The 21925-nt window shown below is 41.5% G+C and overlaps 1 protein-coding gene across 1 annotated transcript in view; it reads left to right on the plus strand.

Annotated features, from left to right (window-relative positions):
• The window catches only part of GREB1L (GREB1 like retinoic acid receptor coactivator), a 165362-nt gene that overhangs the window by 112766 nt on the left and 30671 nt on the right, over window positions 1-21925 (plus strand). The window contains exons 18-22 of the mRNA XM_043979628.1: window positions 1403-1536; window positions 8065-8404; window positions 17235-17350; window positions 18627-18871; window positions 21093-21649. Of these exons, the coding sequence (XP_043835563.1) occupies window positions 1403-1536; window positions 8065-8404; window positions 17235-17350; window positions 18627-18871; window positions 21093-21649 (1392 nt within the window). The remainder of the gene's footprint in view (window positions 1-1402; window positions 1537-8064; window positions 8405-17234; window positions 17351-18626; window positions 18872-21092; window positions 21650-21925) is intronic.

A 21925-nucleotide genomic window follows, 5' to 3' on the forward strand; every position in this document is an offset into this window, starting at 1 on the left:
GATTCCTTCAGGAAACAACAGTGGATAATGAACGTCTGTCACTGTGATTATAACACGCAAAACAAAGACCTCTCTTTTTATACCAACATTCTACTGGTATTGCTCCAAGCAAGCTACAAAATTGCATACTACCACCATAAGAATGAATGTCCTTGGGGCAGCTAGATGGCACAGTGGATAGAGCATGGGCCCTGGAGTCAGGAGTACCCGAGTTCAAATCCAGCCTCAGACACTTAACACTTACTGACTGTGTGACCCTGGGCAAGTCACTTAATTGCCTCACCAAAAAATAAAAATTTTTTTTAAAATTAAAAACAAAAAGAATGAATGTCCCACAGATAGGAATGGTGTGACGAAACAGGATGCAACATATAACCAGAGAAGAACCGCACAGAAGAAAAGGAGTGAAAAATATCACCAAGGACTTTTCAGAAGAGAAGATAGACCAATCACATGTCACAGGCAAGGGATGCTAATTGGACATTCAGAGTGCGCTCCCCTCGTTATATCTGGAGAAAACAAGGAATGCATCTGGTGTGTTGGTTAGTCCTTCTGTGGCAAAAGTGGGACAACACGTAAATGAGTCATGCATTGTGGGCAGTAGAGTTCATTATCCTCTATTTAAAAGGACAAGAACATACACATTTTAGAAATTTTCCCACCATAATAGTTCATATAAAGTTTGGGCACTTAAAAGGAATCAACTTTGATTATCCAGAAAATTCACTCACATGGAACATCTCATTATCCAACAAAGCCACATAAACAAGATGCTACTGGAACTCTAACTCCTGAATTTTACCTGTTTCCGAAGAGTTATTTGAATATTGTATGCGGTACATAGAAACTGCAGTAATTAATTTTTTGAAGTTTTTATGACAGAAAATAATCATCTTAACAGTAGCTAAAATTTATGTGATGCTTTATAGTATACCAGGATCTTTAATGCATTGTCTTATTTGATCCCCTCAACAACATTGTGAGGTAAGTAAGAGAAATATCACTAATATTACTGTATCCATTTTACACTGGGAGAAAACCAAGGCTCAGGCAGGTTAAATGATTTGTCGAAGTCACATAGCTAGTGTGTGGCAGAGCCAGGACTCAAGCCAAGATTACTTACTCTAGTTCCATGTGAGCAAAAGAACAATTTCAGGAAAAAAAATAATTTTTTTTTCAGGGAACAGTTTGATGCAGGAAGAACGAATACATTTATTTGCTGTTTAAATATCCAAAAAAAATCACTTTAGAACCTTACTCATCCGTCAAGTTCATCTGAGGCAGAACAAGAATCTGTCAATACCTCTGAAATCACAACCCAGCGACTGCTGAGCTGCTAACAAATCATAAGACTAAACAAAAGCTTTTCACTCTCTCTCTTTTTCTTTTTCAATTTAAATAGGAGGAAATGGGCAGTGAGGAGAAGCTGTATTTTGGCTTGAACGAGTACAGCAAATCCCTGCAGTGGGGAATCACTAGTCCACTTCTAAGATGTGATGAAACTTTTGAGAAAATGGTCAACACACTCTTAGAAAGGTAAATGATGGGGAAGTGTAACCTTTGATCCCTCTGCAGTCACATATCTCAAACAGGCAATCATATAGTGAATCCCAGTGTTGTGTTGGACAGGGTGTAAGCTGGAAAAATGATATTTGGAAAGTCTGAAATACAATTAGTTTTTTATGTGATGACCATTCATTCATGTCGGTGAATGGTAGTGGGTGTGACAAAAATGGGGCTTGGGCCTTTCCTTCCATCTTCTGGATGGTCTTGGCTTCATGCTCAAATATCACCACCTAGAGGTAAAAATAGAGAAAATTTCTCCCATCAGAGATTGTGAGCCTAGGTTGTGACTTCTCACCCGCTCTTTCTGGCTTCTTCAACAGTAAGCAGTCTTTCTCCTACCAGTTTACTTCAGTCTAATTATGCCCAAATGGATTAGGTACAAGGCCAAACTTCACTGGGGTGTGAGGAAATTTGGGTTATAAACTACAAACTTCAAAAGAGCTGGGATTTCATAAGGACACACCAAGGCTCCTCCACACCTTAGCAGACAGTTAGTTTCATGACCTGCTGTGGCTAAAGAACATTTATCACCTAGTGGCCAACCTCTGGTGAGGAGCATTTCTAGGCTCCCCTTCAGATGGCAGCCCAGAGTTGATGCCTTTCCACCTTCCATCCCTCTTTTGAACTTTCCTCTTTCTATCAAGGGTGCTACCATCTTTTTTAGGCACCCAAGTTTCAACCTTGCTGTTCACCTTTGTTCTTCTTTCATAGGAATCCTACATATCTACTCAGTTGTTTAATTTTATTGTTTCTACCTCCACAACATCTCTCCCATCCATCCCCTTCTTTCTAACTCATACAACCACCCCCCCAGTTCAGATCCTCATTTTCTCTTTCCTAGGCCATCAAGTCCCCCCACAATTGCAATCCATCATCTTACACGGCTGCCTAACTGATTTTCCCAAAGTACATGTCACTCCCACTCAGTAAACAGTCACTCCCTCTCAGAAAACTCCAATGGCTTCCAAACCTTAGAACCTAGCTTCTTCAACTGTGGGTTGAGACCCTATATAGGGTCATACAATTGAATTTGGGAAAAATTTGGCAACAGTAAAAGGTTATGTCTATCTGGGGTTGCATAAAAATTTCTTAGGCAAAAAGGGTCTCGAGTGGAAAAAATTGAAGAAGCCCTGGCTTAGAGTATCAAATAGAACCTCTGCCTTTTAAAGTCCCCCACAAGATGGCCTCAACCTACTTTTCCAATTTTGTCATGCGTTACTTCTTCTTCTGAACTCTGAAATTTAGGCAGACTCACCTTCTTGCTCTTCCTCACACACGACACTGACTTCCATCTTCCTGCCTTTAAACATGAAACATGGCTGTCTCTCCTGTGCCTGAAATGTACCCCCCACTCACCTCTGCCTCTTAGTATACCTGTCTGTCTTCAAAGCTCATCTCAAGTTCCATTTATGGCGTAAGGTCTTTTCTATTCCCCAAGAAGCTAGTGCCTTCTGCAAAAAATTAACTCATATTAATATCCACATTTTTATATGAATACTATGTGTATGTTCTTATGTGTGTTCACATTGTCTCTCCTTGGGGGCAGCTAGGTGGCGCAGTGGATAAAGCACCAACCCTGGATTCAGGAGGACCTGAGTTCAGACACTTGGTACTTACTAGCTGTGTGACCCTGGGCAAGTCACTTAACCGTCATTGCCCTACCTCCCCCCCAAAAAAAAACACCAAAAAAATTGTCTCTCCTCATTTAAATGCAATTCACTGCAAGCCACGAAATCACGCTGCTGTCAGTGCTCTTCGAGAACAGAGGACAAACTACAACATCGTCTCTCCTGATAGAACATAAGGTCCTTGAGGGAGAGGATTATTTCAGTTTTGTCTGATTGGCACAGCATTTGACATGTAATAACTATTTAGTAAATGTTTATTGGTTAATTGACTCAGTTGATCATAGGTTCTGCCATGGCTTCGACTTCTTCAACAAAGAGCAGTATACACTTAATATTTCATTTCCTTACTACCCACTTATTTCTCATCCCTTTGCAATCTGGCTTCGATCCCAGATATTGTACTGTATTACTTCTTTCCAAAGACACTAATGATGTCTTTAAAGCCAAATTCAGTGGCCTTTTCGTTGTTCTCCTCCCTCATCCTTTTTTTGTATTTGACACTGTGGACCACCAGTCCCATGGCGTGATCAAAATGACCTAGCTTCTATTTCATATTTACTTCTCCTTGTACATGTTATTTCCCTTGGTAGAAGATAAGTTTCCTGAAGGCAAGAACCTGGAATGCTCTTCATTCTCAACTCTGCCTCCTGGCCTCCATGACTTCCTTCAAATTCCAACTAAAGTCTCATCCTCTATGTGAAGCTTTTCCCAACCCCTAATTGGGAACTCTTACTTCTAGTGCCTTCCTTATTTTTTTTTTTATGAGATATTTTATTTTTTCCGTTACATGTAAAGATAGTTCTCAACTTTTGTTTATACATGCTTTACAATTTCAGATTTTTCTCCCTCCCTCCCCTCCCTCCCCCCTCCCCTAGACAGCAGGTAATCTGATATAGGTTATATCTATATATCTCTATACATTGCCTTCCTTATTTTAATTATTTCCTTTTAATCCTACATATAGATTGTCTGTATATATTGTCTTCACCATTAGATTGTAAGCTCCTTGAGGACAGGGACTGCCTTCTGCCTGGCAGATAGTATTTTTCCAGTGCTTAGCATAGTGTCTGGCACATCCTAGGTGCTTAATAAATGTTTATTGACTGACTATCAGTACAGAAATGGGGGTAACACCAAGGGGAAAGTGGAAAGAGTAGAAGATGAAGCAGTACCCTTCACCTCACCAAAACTCCCAGACTGAGGCAAAAGGGAGAGATCACAGAGATACACACCCATTGTCTGCTCTCCATTTAGGCACTAGAAACTTAGCCTAACATTGCCAAAATCCAGGAGGCATTTTTTCCTCAGTTAGCTAGCTCTTTTTTTGTCCCTGGCTTAAAGCTCTAAAAAATGCATTGTCCTACCATGCCTCCAGTTTACATCTGGCCTCCTCACAAGTAGAGTTGGTCTGCAGCTGCGGTGGAACCCTAACCCGTTTGGTGCAATCCCAGTTCTGAAGACAGAGGACATGGATTCAAATCCGGCCTCTTACACTTACTACTTGTGTGACCTTGGGCAAGCTAGTAAACCTCCCCAGGCCCCAGTTTCCTCATTTGTAAAATGAAGGGGTTGGAAGGTCCCTTCCAACTATAGATCTGCAATTTCACAATGCTTCAGACCTACCCAAGCAGTCAAGGTAATTAAAAAGTGGAGCCACCTGAAATTAATGATACTTGTACTACATGGGCAAATACTGATGGGAATCACACATTTTTCTAACAAGATTGCTCCTTGGAAACCAGAGTCAGGAGAAATAGTTCTATCACCTTTCTCTCTGCCTTTCTACAGACTGACTGTCCCAGAATGCTGTCTGTTCTCATCTTCGCTTCTTTGAATCCATAACTTTAGTCAATGCTCATCTCCTGCCCTGTCCCCTCCAAGAAGCCTTTTCCTGATCCCCTTGGCTGTGGGGGATCACTTCCTCCTTATATTTCTGTGATATACTTGTTTGTCCCCAGTGGAACGGAAGCTCCTTGAAGGCAGAAAATATTTTTCATTTTGTCTCTATATCCCTAGTGCCTATGATGTATATATTATTTATTTAATACTTAGTAATGATTCCCAGTAATTGCATGTTGGAATGGATTTGGAAGTAAGTATATGATCCCAGAAGGGAACGTAATAGATCATTTACTCCAGCATCTTTTTTTTTTTTTTACAGAAGAGGAAACCTAGGCCCAGAGAGGCTTACTCAAGAACACATAGGGAAATGGGTGTGACATGTATAACCTATATCAGATTACTTACCATTTCAGGGAGGACAGAAGGGAGGGAGGAATGGAATTTGGAACTCAAAATTTTTTTTAAAAATTGTTAAAATGTTTTAAAATATAAATGGGGAAAAATAAAATATTATTTAAAAATAAAAGAAATGAATACAAGAGCTAGACTTCAAACCTACATCCCCTAGGACAGTGTATTGTCTACCTAACCCTGAGTTGGCCTGGTAAAGTGACTGTATGGAACAGGTTTACAAAGAAAAACAATATATGGCTCCCCATTATTCTTTAGTTTAATTTAGTTTATTTATTAGGGTAAAATCTTTTGTTACATTGGAATTTTACTATATTGAATTTTTCTCACAGTAAGTTCTATTGTTTTGTGTTAGTATTCAGGTAGTCATTAGCCAGTATATAGACATAGATTTATATCATTTCTTGTTCTTAGATTCTGGAAAGTACTTTACTGTAAATGTATCTTTCAGAATATTAAAAACTGGGGCAGCTAGGTGACACAGTGAATAGAGCACCAACTCTGGAGTCAGGAGGAGCTGAGTTCAAATGTGGCCTCAAGACACTTAATACTTACTAGCTGTATGACCCTGGGCAAATCACTTAACCCCAATTACCTCACGCCCCCCCCCCTCCCCAAATTGCTATCAGAACATTAAAAACTGGGCCAGAGGGCAGCTTGGTGGTGCAGTGGATAAAGTACCGGCCCTGGAGTTATGAGGACCTGAGTTCAAATCCAGCCTTAGACACTTGACACTAGCTGTGTGACCCTGGGCAAGTCACTTAACCCTCGTTGCCCCCCCCCCCCAACACACACACACACACACACACAAACTGGGCCAGATCCATGTAGTGAGTATTCTGTTTCCAATAATAGAATGAAGGGGTCTTTTATAGGAAGATATGTTCATTGTGCTTTCTGATGTTTGCCTTTGTTTAATCTTTGAAGCCCTTTGTAACCTGACCTCTTCCTGCCTTTCCAGTCTCTGCAATGCAATGACCTTGGCCTCCTTGCTGTAGCTTGTACATAGCACTCCATCTCCCTTTTCGCATTTGAATGTTGTCACAGGCTGTTCCCTGTGTCTGCATCTCTCTCCTCTGTCATCTCTGCTTCCTCATTTCCCTGGCTTCTTTCAAGTCTCAACTGAAGTTCCACCTTTTTATAAGCCTTTCTCCTCCTTAATCTTAGTGCCTTCCCTCTAAGATTATCTCCAATTTTTCTTGTACATATTCTTGTTTGTACATGGTTGTTTGTAGATTGTCTTCCTCATTAGACCATTAACTCCTAGAGATCAGGGGCTGTGATTTTGGTTTTGGGGTTTGTTTGGGTTTTTTTTTTACCTTTGTATCCCCAGCATTTAGCACAATGTCTGACAAATAGTAGGTGCTTAATAAATGCTTATTGATTCCACATATTAGAGACATAGACTTCAATATGTGAATTTGTCATGTCCCAGAGAATTTGATATCCTGGAGGTACCTCAAACTCAGTCCAAAACAGAACTTGTTATCTTTCTACCCAAACCTACCCCTCTTCCAAATTTCCCTATTTATGTCAAAGGCACTGACATTCTTCTAGTCTCATAGGTATACAACTAGGGGCAGCTAGGTGGCGCAGTGGATAGAGCACCAGCCCTGGAGTCAGAAGGACCTGAGTTCAAATCCGGCCTCAGACACTTAACACTTACTAGCTGTGTGACCCTGGGCAAGTCACTTAACCCCAAATGCCTCACCCCAAAAATAAATAAATAAGTGTACAACTTCAGTGTTGTGCTTAACTCCTAAATCTCCATCACCCTACATCACCAGGAAACTGCCAGGTCGTGTTTCTACCTCTACATTGAACCACTAGTGTCCTTTCTCTATCATATATTTACTTTGTATTATGTGTGTGTGTGTGTGTGTGTGTGTGTGTATGTACATGTTATCTCTTCCAATAGAATATAAACTCTCTGAGAGCAAGAACCATTTCCATTTTTATCTGTGTCTCTATCATCTAGCAAGTAGTAGGCACTTCAATGCTTGTTGATTAGTTGATTGTCTAAAGCCAGGATTCTGAGCCCGATTTGGGTCATAGAGCCCTTTGGCTGACTGGCAAAAGTCTTTGGATCCCTTATCAGAATAACAGAGGATGTTAGAAGAAACCAATGCAGTTAACAGAATATTAAAAATAGCAAGTTCATGGGGCCTAGGTTAAGAATCCTGGGTCTAATGTATTCTCAATCCTCATTATAGTATATTGGGATTATTGAATTTAGGAAGACAGCTTACTATAGTGAAAAGTACAGTTTCGAGTCACAAGACCATTGTTTAAATCCCAGCTCAGGCATTATTACCGTTGTAATTTAAATCATTTAATCACTCCAGGCCTTAGTTTTGTCATCTGGCAGGGGTGGGGGTGGGGAATAAGTGACAGATACCTAAGTTTCCTAACTCTGTGGTCCCATTGTGATCTGATTTGCCTTGGTATGTCAAGGTAGCACTACATGTCAGAATAGTAACTCAGTGTGATGGAGCCCCATCCTGCAAAGGCTCCCTGGGACCAGCCTGCCTTCAGTCCTAACTGTAGAGCCCCTGATGGAGATCCCAGAGTTCAGCCTGCTTTACTAATTAACACTGTTGTGCATGTTTTCTTTAAGGTACCCCAGGCTTCACAGCATGGTTATACGCTGCTACCTTCTCATTCAACAGTACTCAGAAGCGTTGATGGCCCTGACCACCATGGCATCTCTCCGAGACCACAGTACACCAGAAACACTCAGCATCATGGATGACCTCATCAGCTCTCCAGGAAAGGACAAGAGTGGGCGGGGGCACATGCTGATCATTAGGGTGCCTTCGGTGCAGCTGGCTATGCTGGCAAAGGAGAGGTTGCAGGAGGTGCGGGACAAGTTGGGCCTCCAGTACCGTTTCGAAATCATCCTTGGGAACCCAGCTTCAGAACTGACAGTCGCCAGTCACTTTGTGGCACGATTAAAGGTTAGCAACAAATAAACGCTTGTACCTTTTGTTTTTACCAGTTACTCATGTTTTCCCCCAGTCTAGCATGGATGCCTGAGATTTGATCTTTGAGATAATTATGAACAAATTCATTATTTTATTCCATATTTAGTATTTAATCTTCATGACAATTTTAAGAGGCAGTATGTGTGGTATAGTGGGATGATGATGATGGTGAAATAACCAGTATTTATATAGTGCTTTATATATGTTATCTCATTTGATCGTCACAACAACCCTGTAAGGAAGGTTCTATAATTATCCTTATTTTACAAACGAGGAGGCTGAGGCTTAGGTTAAATCACTTGCCCAGGGTCACGTAGCAAATAGGTATCGGAGGTAACTGAGAGTTGAACTCTGATCTTCCTGATTCCAAGTCCGGTGCTCTACCTGGTATACCACTTAGCCTCTGGCTCTATAATTAGAGGACATGTATTCAAATTCTGTCTCTGATACTGCCTGTGTGACCTGAGGTAAGTCAGTCTCTCTGGGCCTAAGGTTTTTTATAAAATGAGAGAATTAGAATAGATGGCCTCTGAGGTGCTTTGCAGTTCTATATCTGAGATTCCTTTTTGAGGGACATAATTATCTTCATAATTATAGATGCAGTTTTAGAAGATTCTGAGAGCAAGAATTATCCCAACCTAGCCTAGTCTCATTCCAATTAACTTCAGTCTCTAACCTATCTTGGCTGACCCACTCCCACCACAGATCCTACTAAGACTCACTAGGTTTTGAGATTTCTGGGATGTCTTCAAGAAAAAGACTTCCCTGCCCCCACCACTCAGTATCTTCAGCCTAGTATTCTTATCAGTTCAATTCTCTTTTTTTTTACCTTTTTATTTTTATAGTATTTTTCCCAATTATATGTAAAGACAATTTTTAGCATTCATTTTTACAGGATTTTGAGTTGCAGATTTTTCTCCTTCCCTCCCTTCTACCTAAAATAGTAAGTAATTTGATATAGGTTATATATGTGCAATCATGTAAAATATCCATATTAATCACAGTTATGGGAAGAAAAACAGACCAAAAGGAAAAAAAAACACGAAAAAAGTAAAGTAAGTGATGGAAGTATATTTTCATCTGCATTCTATCAGTTCAAGTCTCAATGGGACCCAATTACATTCCCCACATCAGTTGTTGCAAAAGCACTTCTATTCTCCTCATCTCACTCCTTGGCCCCTCGCTTTTAGTAGGTGACCTTACTTTTCATTTTTTCTCCTCTTACTGCCACTCCCACCACCACTACTACTATAGCTAGCTAGTATTTATGTAGTGTTTTAACATTGACAAAGCACTTACATATGTTATTTCCTCTAACCCTCAAAATATTCCCTTGAGGTAGGTGCTGAGTGATTTTCCCAGGGTCACATAGTAAGTCACCAAGGCAACATCTAAACTCCTGCCTTTCTGACCTCAAGTCCTGCTCTAGAACCATCTAGCTGCCCCTAATGACTCAGAGTCTTCCTAGCATCACCTATCCCTTCGCCTTCTCTTTCTGTCTCACAGGTTTAAAGAGCCCTTCTCTCACTTAATTTAAGTTTGCCTGATTTTAACCCTAACCTCTGAGAGTTCAAGGATCCCGGTCTTTAACCAGCTGTCTTGAAGCTTATGTGTTTCCCCAGTAATCAAAGGGAAATGGTGTGGTACAGCTGAAAGCATTAGATTTAGAGGCAGCACTCAGATTCAAATCCTAATTCTGCCACTTACTGTTTGTATGACCTTGGGCAAGTCATTTCTCTTCTGTAACATAAATAAAGGGATTGGCCTAAATAACTTCCAAGGGCCTATCTGGCTCTAAAGCTAAGGTCCCTTTTTTGCAGCTCTAGTTGATATTCATGCTCTCCAGCTACAGGTACAAAAAAAAGGAAATGGCCTTATTTGGACTAATATTTACTAATTTTGTTCAAGATGAATATAACACACAGCCGTCTGTTTTGTCACAAATAAGGTAGGTTTACTTCTCTTAAACATCAAATGACTAGCTACACAGCTAGTAAATGTCCTAAGGCTAGATTTGAACTCAGGAAAATGAATCTTCCTGACTCCAGGCCCAGTAATCTATCTACTTCACCACCTAGCTGCATTTGAAGGTACCAGGACTTTAAGCTGCTCAGTGCCTAGCAATATGGCAAGTATATTGCATAGAATAACACTTGATAAATATCTGTTGAATGAGACATATAATGTATATACTATTTGAACAATGCTAGCAAAATAAGAAAGATGAAGGAGTTTGGTTGGATAACCCTAAGTCCTTTTGCTCTATGGCCTGTTCCTGCAGTGGGGTGAGAACTGGGACTAAAGATATTTTTCTGGGATTTCTAATAAGTACTTATCCTGTTTCAGTTACCCTTTAGTCATTTGTGCCTACTTGGGTAACATATTTATACTCCCAGTCACTGGTTCAGAGTCCCTTAGGAGAAAACCCGAATCTGCATATTGAGCTATTTTTGCACTAACAAAAATAAGGGCCTTTAAAGGCCCTGGTAGACCTGCATCTGTCCTTTAAGTCATACATGGGCTGTGGACGCCTCTAACCAGCATCCTTGTTTAATCGCAAAACCCCAGGGATGAGAGTTTAATAATACATCCCAATCCAGAATTTCTCAATGGACAGCTACATAGTTTGTTTCAGCCACAAGGTCTTTTTTTACATCTCCAAAAGTAGAAACCAGGACCGAGCGCCAGCCTGCTTTTCCTCTCATCAGAGATATGGAAGTGGAATGTGTATAATTTCTTGTTGTTAGAAATGTTATAGGATAGTTGGGCTCAAATGACCCAGGAGGATCCAAACAACTCTGAGATTGTGAGCTTGTGACTCTTCCAAATGGTTCAGACCAGCCTAAACCAGGACCAGACCATCCCTTGTGGATTCAGTAAACTGTTCAGACTCACCCAACGTAGGCTTGCTTCCTGGCATAGTCCAAAATTGCAGGAATATCTTTGGATAATTGTGTTCAACTTTAGTCTTAATGTTTGGTTCTTGCGTTGTGTTCTATACAGTATCCCACGGTTCTCCAGGACAGTACTAAGGATTCCTTGAAAGAAGGTGCATGATTTGTATGATTGCCTACTCTTCCAGGACAACCCCCAACCCCGCCCCACACCATGTCAAAATGTCTTAAAATCTTCCCAAAGAAATCATGGAAGGGGGAAAGGGACCCACATGTACAAAAATATTTATAGCTGCTCTTTACGTGGTAGCAAGGAATTGGAAGTTGAGGGGATGCCCATCAATTGGGGAATGGCTGGACAAGTTGTGGTATATGAATACAATGGAATACTATTGTGCTGTAAGAAATGATGAGCAGGAGGAGTTCAGAGAAACCTGGAGGGTCTTACGGGAGCTGATGATGAGTGAGATGAGCAGAACCAGAAGAACATTGTACACAGTATCATCAACATTGAGTGTTGACCTACTGTGATGGACCATATTCTTCTCACCAATGCAATGGTACAGAAGAGTTCCAGGGAACTCATGATAGAAGAGGATCTCCAAGTCCAAGAAAAAAAAAATAACTGTGGCGTATAGATGCTGATTGAACCATACTATTTCTTTTGTTTTGGGTGCTGTTGTTTTTTTTTTTTTTCTATTTTGAGGTTTTGCATCACTGCTCTGATTTTTTCTCTTGTAACAGGATTAATGCAGAAATAGGATTGATGTTATTGTGTGTATATATGTATGTGTATCTATCTATCTATCTATATGTATATAGATATATAGATATAACCTATATCAGATTACCTGCTGTCTAGGGGAGGGGGGGGAGGGGAGGGAGAAAAATCTGAAATTGTAAAGCTTGTATAAACAAAAATTGAGAACTATCTTTACATGTAATGGAAAAAATAAAATACTTTATATGTAAAAAAAAAAAGTCTTAAAATCTCAAAATCAGGGCAGCTAGGTGGAGCAGTGGATAGAGCACCAGTCCTGGAGTCAGGAGTACCTGTGTTCAAATCCGGCCTCAGACACTTAACACTTACTAGCTGTGTGACCCTGGGCAAGTCACTTAACCCCAATTGCCTCACTAAAAAAAAAAGAAAGAAAGAAAAATCTCAAAATTACCGGGACAGATCAAGACCCTTTTGGTAACCTCTTCTTTTAGCATTTGGAGAAGTAGCTATGTGAAAATAATATAAGATGTTCATACCATAGGCAAGACTGTAGCAGCCCTGTCAAGTAGTCCCCAGTTTACTGATTTATTTCTTTACTATTTCCCTCCCCTTTTAGGGGTAGAAGTAGGTCTGTCTGATTGTCTACTATCTCTATTTCCATTATACTCAGTTCTATTTCTAACTGCCCTATTTTATGTTTTGTCTAGTTTATAATTTGCCTCAAAATCAAAAGAAATGGAGGCGCAGGTGAACAAACAGAGAGAGGGGGGAAAGAAATTTCTCCAGAAGGACAGATCAAGCCATTAAAAAAAAATAAGCTTTCTTGACATTGAACTTCAAGGCCATTCCTGGACTAAACACTGCTCTGACATTTATAAAACTTAATGTTTTAATGTTTAAAACTCCTCTGGAGTGCATTCTCATTCTAAGCCCATGGTCAGTTGGCAGAGTTATCTGGTCAAGTAACATTGTAAAAAAATATTTTTTTTTTCTGTGATTGGAGTACCACTAGCCAAGGCTGTAAATGACGTTTATTATTTTTACCGATAATAACTTGAAGACAAAACTTCTTGTAGCTGTTCGACGTAGTTGCTATTATCCCACCATCATGACCTGCTTTCAGCATACTTGGCAGTAGAGCAGACTAATGAGGTTCCCAGGAGAGGCCGTTCAAGTCCTATAGATAATGGGAAAGTAATGAGCAATCAGCACCAAAATAAATCCTAAAGTGCTTAAAAAGAAAAAAGGAAGGTAATGAACTGGATCATTCCTCTTTCAAAGAATCTTCTCACCAGGGTCATTCAGCTAACGCCAATCAGTCAAATGAAGGAATGATTGAGTTCTCCTTCATGTGGCAAATGTATGGGGGAGAATATTTTCTAAAGCATCGCTTACTTAATGCTGCTATCTTTTTCTTTATGATGAAATGAATTATAAAATACTCAAAACCCTTCAAACTTGAACCTAATTACTCAGAATGACCAGCTCCAAATTGTGCTCTTCTTCTGCCTTAAAATATGCCTGTAGGGGGGGGTGGCTAGGTGGCGCCGTGGATACCAGCCCTGGATTCAGGAGTACCTGAGTTCAAATCTGGCCTCAGACACTTGACACTTACTAGCTGTGTGACCCTGGGCAAGTCACTTAACCCTCATTGCCCTGCCAAAACAAGGGGGGAAAAAAATTTGTGGGTATATTTCTGAAGATTAGCTTCCTTTCAGTCAGCCTCCACTCATCATCAGAATGTAACCAGATGAATATACCTGTTCTCCATCATAATATCATTTTATCCAGTGACTTTTTTGGGGGGTGGGACAATGAGGGTTAAGTGACTCGTCCAGGGTCACACAGCTAGCGTCAAGTATCTGAGGCCGAATTTGAACTCGGGTCCTCCTGAATCCAGGGCTGGTGCTTTATCCATTGTGCCACCTAGTTGCCCCCCATCCAGTGACTTTTTAAAATTCTTGTTTTTACTTGGTACTCTCTGATTATCTTTATCTGAATGCATGGCTATATTTTCATTAACCCCCATATCTTTATGCCTTGCTCCTTGGTCTTCATTTTTGATCACCAGTATCACTAAACCTTAGAAACAGCTAGAGGGCTCAGTGGATAGAGTGCTAGACCTGCAGTCAGGAAGACTTGAGTTCAAGTCTGGCCTCACACATGTACTAGCTGTGTGACCTTGGGCAAGTCACTTAACCTCAGTTGGCCTTAATCCACTAGAGAAGAAAATGGCAAATCACTTTAGTATCTTTGCCAAGAAAACCCCATGGACAGTATCAGCTATGGTCCATGAGATCACAGTGAGTTGGACACAACAATCACTAAGCCAGCCTAACTTGGGTTGTATAAACCCATAATGGTGGTATAAACATAAAGTCTTATTATTTTTATTTTAAAATAATAAGTGCAGGGGGCAGCTAGGTGGCGCAGTGGATAAAGCACAGGCCCTGGATTCAGGAGTGCCTGAGTTCAAATCCGGCCTCAGACACTTGACACTAGCTGTGTGACCCTGGGCAAGTCACTTAAACCTCATTGCCTGCAAAAAAACCCAAAAACCAAAACAAAACAAAACAAAAGCAATAATAATAAGTGCAGTTATTCTAGAGAGTGAACTTTTTTGTAGCAAAGTTGACAGCTAAGATGGAGATAACACGATTGTCCCATTTGGACATCTTTAAGGGAGTTTAGATTTTCAGTCTTTTAGAGAATAACCTTTTGGAAAGTCTAGTAAGTTGGAAGACCCCAAATCAATCATTATTTCTGTTGGTTACTTTAAAGTAAACATAGCAATTTATAATTTTTAAACTACTAAAATAAAATAAAGCAGACACGGCAAAGGAAAGGAAAAGTCGGCTTCTAAGTAATATTTATTTTGTAATAGTTTTTTTCCAGTGAAAGTAGTATCCGATTGTCATCTCTATATAAAGCTGTCTTTTTCTGTTCAAGTCTGAAGGCATTTATTCACAGGGATTACTAAGTGCTAGGCACTGTGCTGAGCACTGGGGATACCAAATACAAGAAAAAAGAAAGACAGTCCCTGCCTGCCTTCAAGCTGCTTATATTCTGATGGGGAAAGAAATGATATAAAAGGGAACTGTAAAGTTGGGAGTGGGGAAGGAAGAGATGAAGGTATATGGTGCAGAGGCATTGTAAAGAAAATCTGGGAAAGTCAGGAGTACAGCCTACAGAGGAATGAAGATGTGGCTGACCCAAGCATCCTTCTTAAAATGGAGGTTCTAAGAGAAATTGGCCAATCAGAGGGTGTGACCACAGGGTACTTCCAGTGTGTGAAGTCCAGGGGCAGAGTGAGCTTCCATGGTGAAGAGGTTTCTATGGCATGGTAGAGGAAGACCAGGAGAATCCAGAGTGCACCAAGGAAAACTTTTTTAGACAAAAACTCCAGGGTGTTTATCCGTGAAGAGAGTGTCTCTTAGGGTCATTTTCATTAAGTCAGATCCTATATATTTCATCGTATTTTATATCACTATACAATAATGATAGCTGATGTTTGTATCATACCAAAGAATTTGCAAAGTGCTTTAAATACATGATCTCATCTAATGCTCACAACCATTCTCTTTCCTGTTAATAGTAATCCATGGTTAGAAATTGAAGTGAAGGGCAGCTAGGTTGCGCAGTGGATAGAGCACCCGCCCTGGATTCAGGAGGACTTGAGTTCAAATCCGGCCTCAGACACTTAACACTTACTAGCTGTGTGACCCTGGGCAAGTCACTTACCCCCAATTGTCTCACCCTCCCCCCCCCCAAAAAAAAAAAAGAAAGAAAGAAATTGGAGTGAAAACTGCAAGTCACATTCTGCATTAGACCGACTCCATTTGCACTCCTTTGGGGAATAATGCATCCCTGTATTCTGGAGGTTCTCAATTCTATGGACAGACTCCTCAGAATAATGTTTTTAAATGCATAAAATAAAACATACAAGATTATAAAAACAAACCAGTTATTTTAGAATATAGTAGACAGCGAGATGGTGTAGTAGATGAAGCACTGGCCCTGGATTCAGGAGGACCTGAGTTCAAAACAGCCTCAGACACTTGATACTTACTAGCTGTGTGACCCTGGGCAGGTCACTTAACCCTCATTGCCCCACTCAAAAAAAAAAGTGTTCATATATAGTTATCAATTTTTTTTTAAGTTCATAGACCTTAGGTTAAGAACCCTTGATCTCTCGTATTATTCTGCTAAATCTGCATTCCTTTGGGGTTTTAACCTCATCTCAAATTTAGTTCCACAATACTAATGCATTGTTGGTGGAGCTGTGAACTGATTCAACCATTCTGGAGAGCAATTTGGAATTATGCCCAAAGGACGATCAAGCTGTGCATACCCTTTGACCCAGCAATACCACTTTTGGGTCTTTTGCCCAAAGAAATCATGGAAAGGGGAAAGGGACCCACATGTACAAAAATATTTATAGCTGCTCTTTATGTGGTAGCAAGGAATTGGAAGTTGAGGGGATGCCTATCAATTGGGGAATGGCTGGACAAGTTGTGGCATATGAATACAATGGAATACTATTGTGCTGTAAGAAACGATGAGCAGGAGGAGTTCAGAGAAACCTGGAGGGTCTTGCATGGGCTGATGATGAGTGAGATGAGCAGAACCAGCAGAACATTGTACATAGTATCATCAACATTGAGTGTTGATCTACTGTGATGGACTATTTTCTTCTCACCAATGCAATGGCACAGAAGAGTTCCAGGGAACTCATGATAGAAGAGGATCTCCAAATCCAGGGGGGAAAAAAAAAAACACCTGTGGAGTATAGATGCTGAATGAACCATACTATTTCTTTTGGTTTTGGTGCTGATGTTTTTCTATTTTGAGGTTTTTCGTCATTGCTCTGATTTTTCTCTTATAACATGACTAATGCAGAAATATTTTTAATGTTATTATGTATATATATATATATGTATATATATATATATATATAAACACCTATATCAGATTACCTGCTGTCTAGGGGAGGGGGCAGGGAGGGGAAGGAGAGAAAAAAATCTGAAATTGGAGAGCTTGTATAAACCAAAGTTGAGAACTATCTTTACATGTAACGGGAAAAAAAATACTTTATTAATTTAAAAAAAAATTAGTTCCACAGATCTAAGTGAAGATGGACCCCAAAATAGGAGAACTTTAATTTTCTTAAGTGGATTTCTTTCTGCAGAGTTGGAGAGGACATGAACAAGAAGAGTGGATCCCTCGGACCTATCAGGATTTAGAAGGTCTGCCTTGTATTGTAATATTAACTGGAAAAGACCCTCTTGGAGAAACATTTCCCAGGTAGAGTTTAAAGGACCACTTCTTCTCCTCCATTATTGTTTAGAGCAACAGGTTAAGACCAAGATGGGTTAATAACCATAGTTATGGCCACCATTCCATTGTGTGCCTGTGCATAGAGGACAGTTGTGTAGCGGTGTAGGAAACACTGTCTGGTTCTCTCTCAACTGGCTGTTGGGAGGCCACTACATGGAAAAAAAGAAGATGGCCTAGTTTGAGAAAAATGTTCAGGCATTTTTAGAGGAGGCAACCATATGGGGAGGGCAACTGCCACAAGTGAGTACTGCCTACTACTGGTGGGAAGGTGCCCCTTTCTCTAGGTGGCTGAAATAACATATCCTGTTGACCCGTTAGCTCTATTCCTGTTGACCCGAATATGTAATATACAAAGTGTTTTGCTTTGGAATCATCCCCTCTTAGATAAAGACCTTGTTACCTTTGTGAGCAAAGCCTCATGGTGGAAGGATTATGGAAAGCATTGGGAAAGCCATTTGTGGATTATTTGGCAAAATGGTTAAACATCATTTGAATGAGGTTCAGTAAAGGAATGATGTGACATCATAGATAGAGAGACATCTTTGAAACTGGGGAAACCTGTGCTCAGGTCCCCCCCACCTTTGACTTGTACTGGCTTTGACCTATACCAGCAAGTCGTCTAACCTCTAATGCTGCAGGGAAGGAGGTGACTGGGGTTGGTAGAAGGAGTTTCCTCAACTCATTTGGACATGCCCTGTTTCAGAAGAATCACAGATCCAGCCCCTGGCCCTATTATTGGAAGAGGTGCTACATTTTTTTTATTTGGGTGCACCTGGACCTTGAAGAGAAATTCATTAGAATGCCCAGCTCTGAGCTTATAAACTAGGGAGTGACAGAAAGAGACAGAGACAAATAGAGAGAGGGACAGGGAGAGAGAATATCCCCACCACATGCCCCTCTCACTTGTCAGCTTCGCGGGAAGGAGCCTATAGGGGAAGACAGCAACAGGAAGGATCCCTGCCTCCCTGGGTGAGAACAGGCCTTAGAGACCACACTGCTGGAGCAGTAGCCATGTGTATACCTCCAGTAGTCTCCATAAGCAACCCTGCTTCCCATGCACTGTTTTGTGGAGGTGGGAAGTGTCATTGTTGGTGAGTAAAGGGAATGGAGGCAGAAATAGTGCATGCACCATACTATACGGATCCAATACAATACCTCTTGTAAATAAACAAATGTGCGCGCATAGCTATTCCCATTCAAAATGCAAAGTTCAGAAGAGGAACACAATTTTTTTTTTTAACAGGTCCTTGAAGTACTGTGACCTCCGGTTAATTGACTCGAGCTATTTAACTCGAACAGCCTTAGAACAGGAGGTGGGCCTGGCCTGTTGCTATGTCTCCAAGGAGGTCATCCGAGGACCCATTGTTGCCCTGGATCTTAGTGAGAAGGAGCATGAGAGAGCCAGCATCAGTGAAAACGACTCTGATGAATTGCTGATTGATTTGGAGAGACCCCAGAGCAATAGCAGTGTGGTCACAGGAACTTCTGGTCAGTGGATTGATTCATCTTTCTTATTTCTTTCCTTAGGAGGGATTCTCCAGGAAAAGGGGCAAAGGGTATGAAGGCTTAGGGGAGGACTATTTATTTAGCTATATTTATTTTACCTACAGAGCAGGTAGGGATAGAGCTTGGGGTTTTGTTTGTTTGTTTTGCTGAGGCAATGAGGGTTAAGTGACTTGCCCAAGGTCACACAGCTAGTAAGTGTCAAGTGTCTGAGGTTGGATTTGAACTCAGGTCCTCCTGAATCCAGGACAGGTGCTTTATCCACTGTGCCACCTAGCTGCCCCGTAGAGCTTGCTTGTTATAGTAGCCTTCAGTGACCTCTGTTGTAGAGTTACTGGAAAAGGATAATTAATAATATGACAACAAAGCATTTCATGAAAAAGCTCTCATCTACCCAAAGGAATTCTCATCTATTTTTACAATTTCCCCTAACTCTTAAGAGTGTAACAATTGGAATGATGCCACCTGCTGGAGACTTACTATAGAAGAGTTCCGCCCATGAAGTGAAGGTCTTTGAGGGCAAGACCAGGAGTCTTTTCTTTGGCATCAGGAAGTGACGTTGGGTAGTGGGAGGAAGAAGGAAGAGACTAGCGCTCTGTCTCTGGCTTTTCTTTTTTGGACTCTGGTGGAGAGCGGAGCTAGAAATGTGCTCTCCCTTTAATAGATAGGAATCTAGGCCTTTCTCTCTCTCTTTACCAAATTCTTATTCTCCTTAATAAATGCTTAAAAGTCTAACTCTTGCTAAAGCTTATAATTTATTGGCGACCACTCATTAGATATTTTAGACAGACTAGCTAGAATTTTAGCCCTTAACAAGAGTATCAAGAAATAGTTAAAAAAAAAATCATGTTGCATGTTATGGTAGGGTAGAGTGTTATTTGTCCTTAGCCAAATTCCTTCTAGTCCCAGAGGCTTTGAGCCTGTGCTCATTTACTGGAATAACTTGGCTAGCTACTTCAGTGACAAATATTAACCTACCTATGGTGTTAATATTATTTTTTTCTGCCCTTCACCCAATATTCTACCAAATTGGTGATTCTAAGTAGGCCAATTAGGCATGGGTTATTTGTTTGTATGATTAGCCTTTCTTGGCTCTCTTACTCTGTGCCCTAATTCTATTCCCTAATGGGGGTGATGTAGCTGCTAATGGATTTCTGTCTCCCAGATGCCCCCTTACACCTTTCTGCAGAAGGACTGGCTGGCCAAATGTAATGGGGGAGAGCACCCGAATCCCTGGATTCTCTTTGAGGTAGCAGAGTGCATTACCGGTAATTTGTTAGAGTCCCCCAGGTGATCTACAGGCTAGTCCCTTATACAAATGTTTGTAATGTAATATTAACAGAATCTGATCCAGATCAATGGTCTCCTTACAGTTACATTCCTAAGTGGTGCCTCCTCAAAAGCAATAGTGCTCTCTTACACCAGTGGGTATTTTTCAGCAGTAGTTGGTGGGAAGCAGCAGAGCAATGATCCCTGGGGTCTTCTGCCCCTCCTGAGGGGGTTTAGAGATTCAAAAAGTGTAGAAACCCATACTCTATTTGGCTGTAGTGGCACCTTGCTCACCTCAGCCAGATATTGAAAAGCCAATAGTAGAGCCAGCTAGGTGGTGCAGTGGATAGAGCACTGGCCCTGGAGTCAGGAGTACGTGAGTTCAAATGCGGCCTCAGACACTTAACACTTAGTAGCTGTGTGACCCTGGGCAAGTCACTTAACCCCAATTGCCTCACTTTTAAAAAAAAAAGAAAAGAAAAGAAAAGCCAACAGTATTCTCTACCCAGCCTTCCTTCACCAGAAAAATGTTCTAGCTTGGGGGCAGCTAGGTAGCCCAATGGATAGAGCTCCGGCCCTGGAGTCAGGAGTACCTGAGTTCAAATCCGGCCTCAGACACTTAACACTTACTAGCTGTGTGACCCTAGGCAAGTCACTTAATCCCAATTGCCTCACTAAAAATAAATTAATTAATTAAATTTAAAATGCTCTAGCTTGTTGGTATTACACATGCAGGCTCCGTGTAGGCCATCAGAGACACAAGGATTTTGAGTGAGTAACTTTGAAAATGGACTTGGGACACCTGGCCTAGCTGTCAACTGACCCTGACTTCTGGGCTGTGATCTTCCCCAAATTCTGCAATGTTGGGCAGCCCTTCTTTGCCTCGTAGCATCCTTGATGGCTGAGTGTGAGGTGGTTTTTGTCCTTCCTCTCCTAGGTTCCATAGCAGAGAATGGAGTGAGCTCTTCTTGTGCAGCCCAGAAGCAGCCCTCAACCCTCAGCATCCAAAATGCAGCCCACAGCTCAAGGCTGGATGAGGGGGTTTCTCTGGAACCTGCCGCGGGGGAACCCTTAAAGCAAGAGTGTGATTCCCTGGGCCATCAGATGGCAAGCAGCACCACCCCCAAGCCTTCCTCTTCCTCCTCCACGTCCCGGACTTTCCAGTGGACAGGGCAACCCCTCAAAGGCTGCAGGGATATGCATGTGTCCTTGCCACGCATCGTGATACTGTCCAAAGCCGCCTACTCCCTCCTGGGCTCTCAGAAGAGCGGGCAGCTGCCTTCCTCTTCTTCCCTCCTTCCCCACGCGGATGTGTCATGGGTGAGCTCTTTGAGACCCTGTCTGCACAAGGATATGACCAGTGAGGAGCAGTCCCTCTACTACCGACAATGGACAGCCGCCCGGCAGCATCATGCTGACTACAGCAACCAGGGGGATGCCCCTGGCCCCCGGAGCTTCCATCCCCGCAGGCTGCTGCTCACGGGGCCCCCGCAGGTAAGCACCCCCTAACCAGAGCCTATTGAATGGATCCTAGCTGGAACAAGCTGGGAGGAAAGGGTGTGCATTTCTCAGAGCTGGGAATTGTAGGATGTGAATATCTAAGAGTGGCATAAGGACTTCCCTAATCACAGGGTCAGCTAGGTGACTCAGTGGATAAAGCACTGGCCCTGGATTCAGGAAGACTTGAGTTCAAATCCAGCCTCAGATACATGACACTAGCTGTGTGACCCTGGGCAAGTCACTTAACCCTCATTGCCCTGCCCCCCCAAA

Source organism: Dromiciops gliroides, chromosome 1, assembly GCF_019393635.1.
Source record: "Dromiciops gliroides isolate mDroGli1 chromosome 1, mDroGli1.pri, whole genome shotgun sequence".
Taxonomy (NCBI): Eukaryota; Metazoa; Chordata; class Mammalia; order Microbiotheria; family Microbiotheriidae; genus Dromiciops; species Dromiciops gliroides.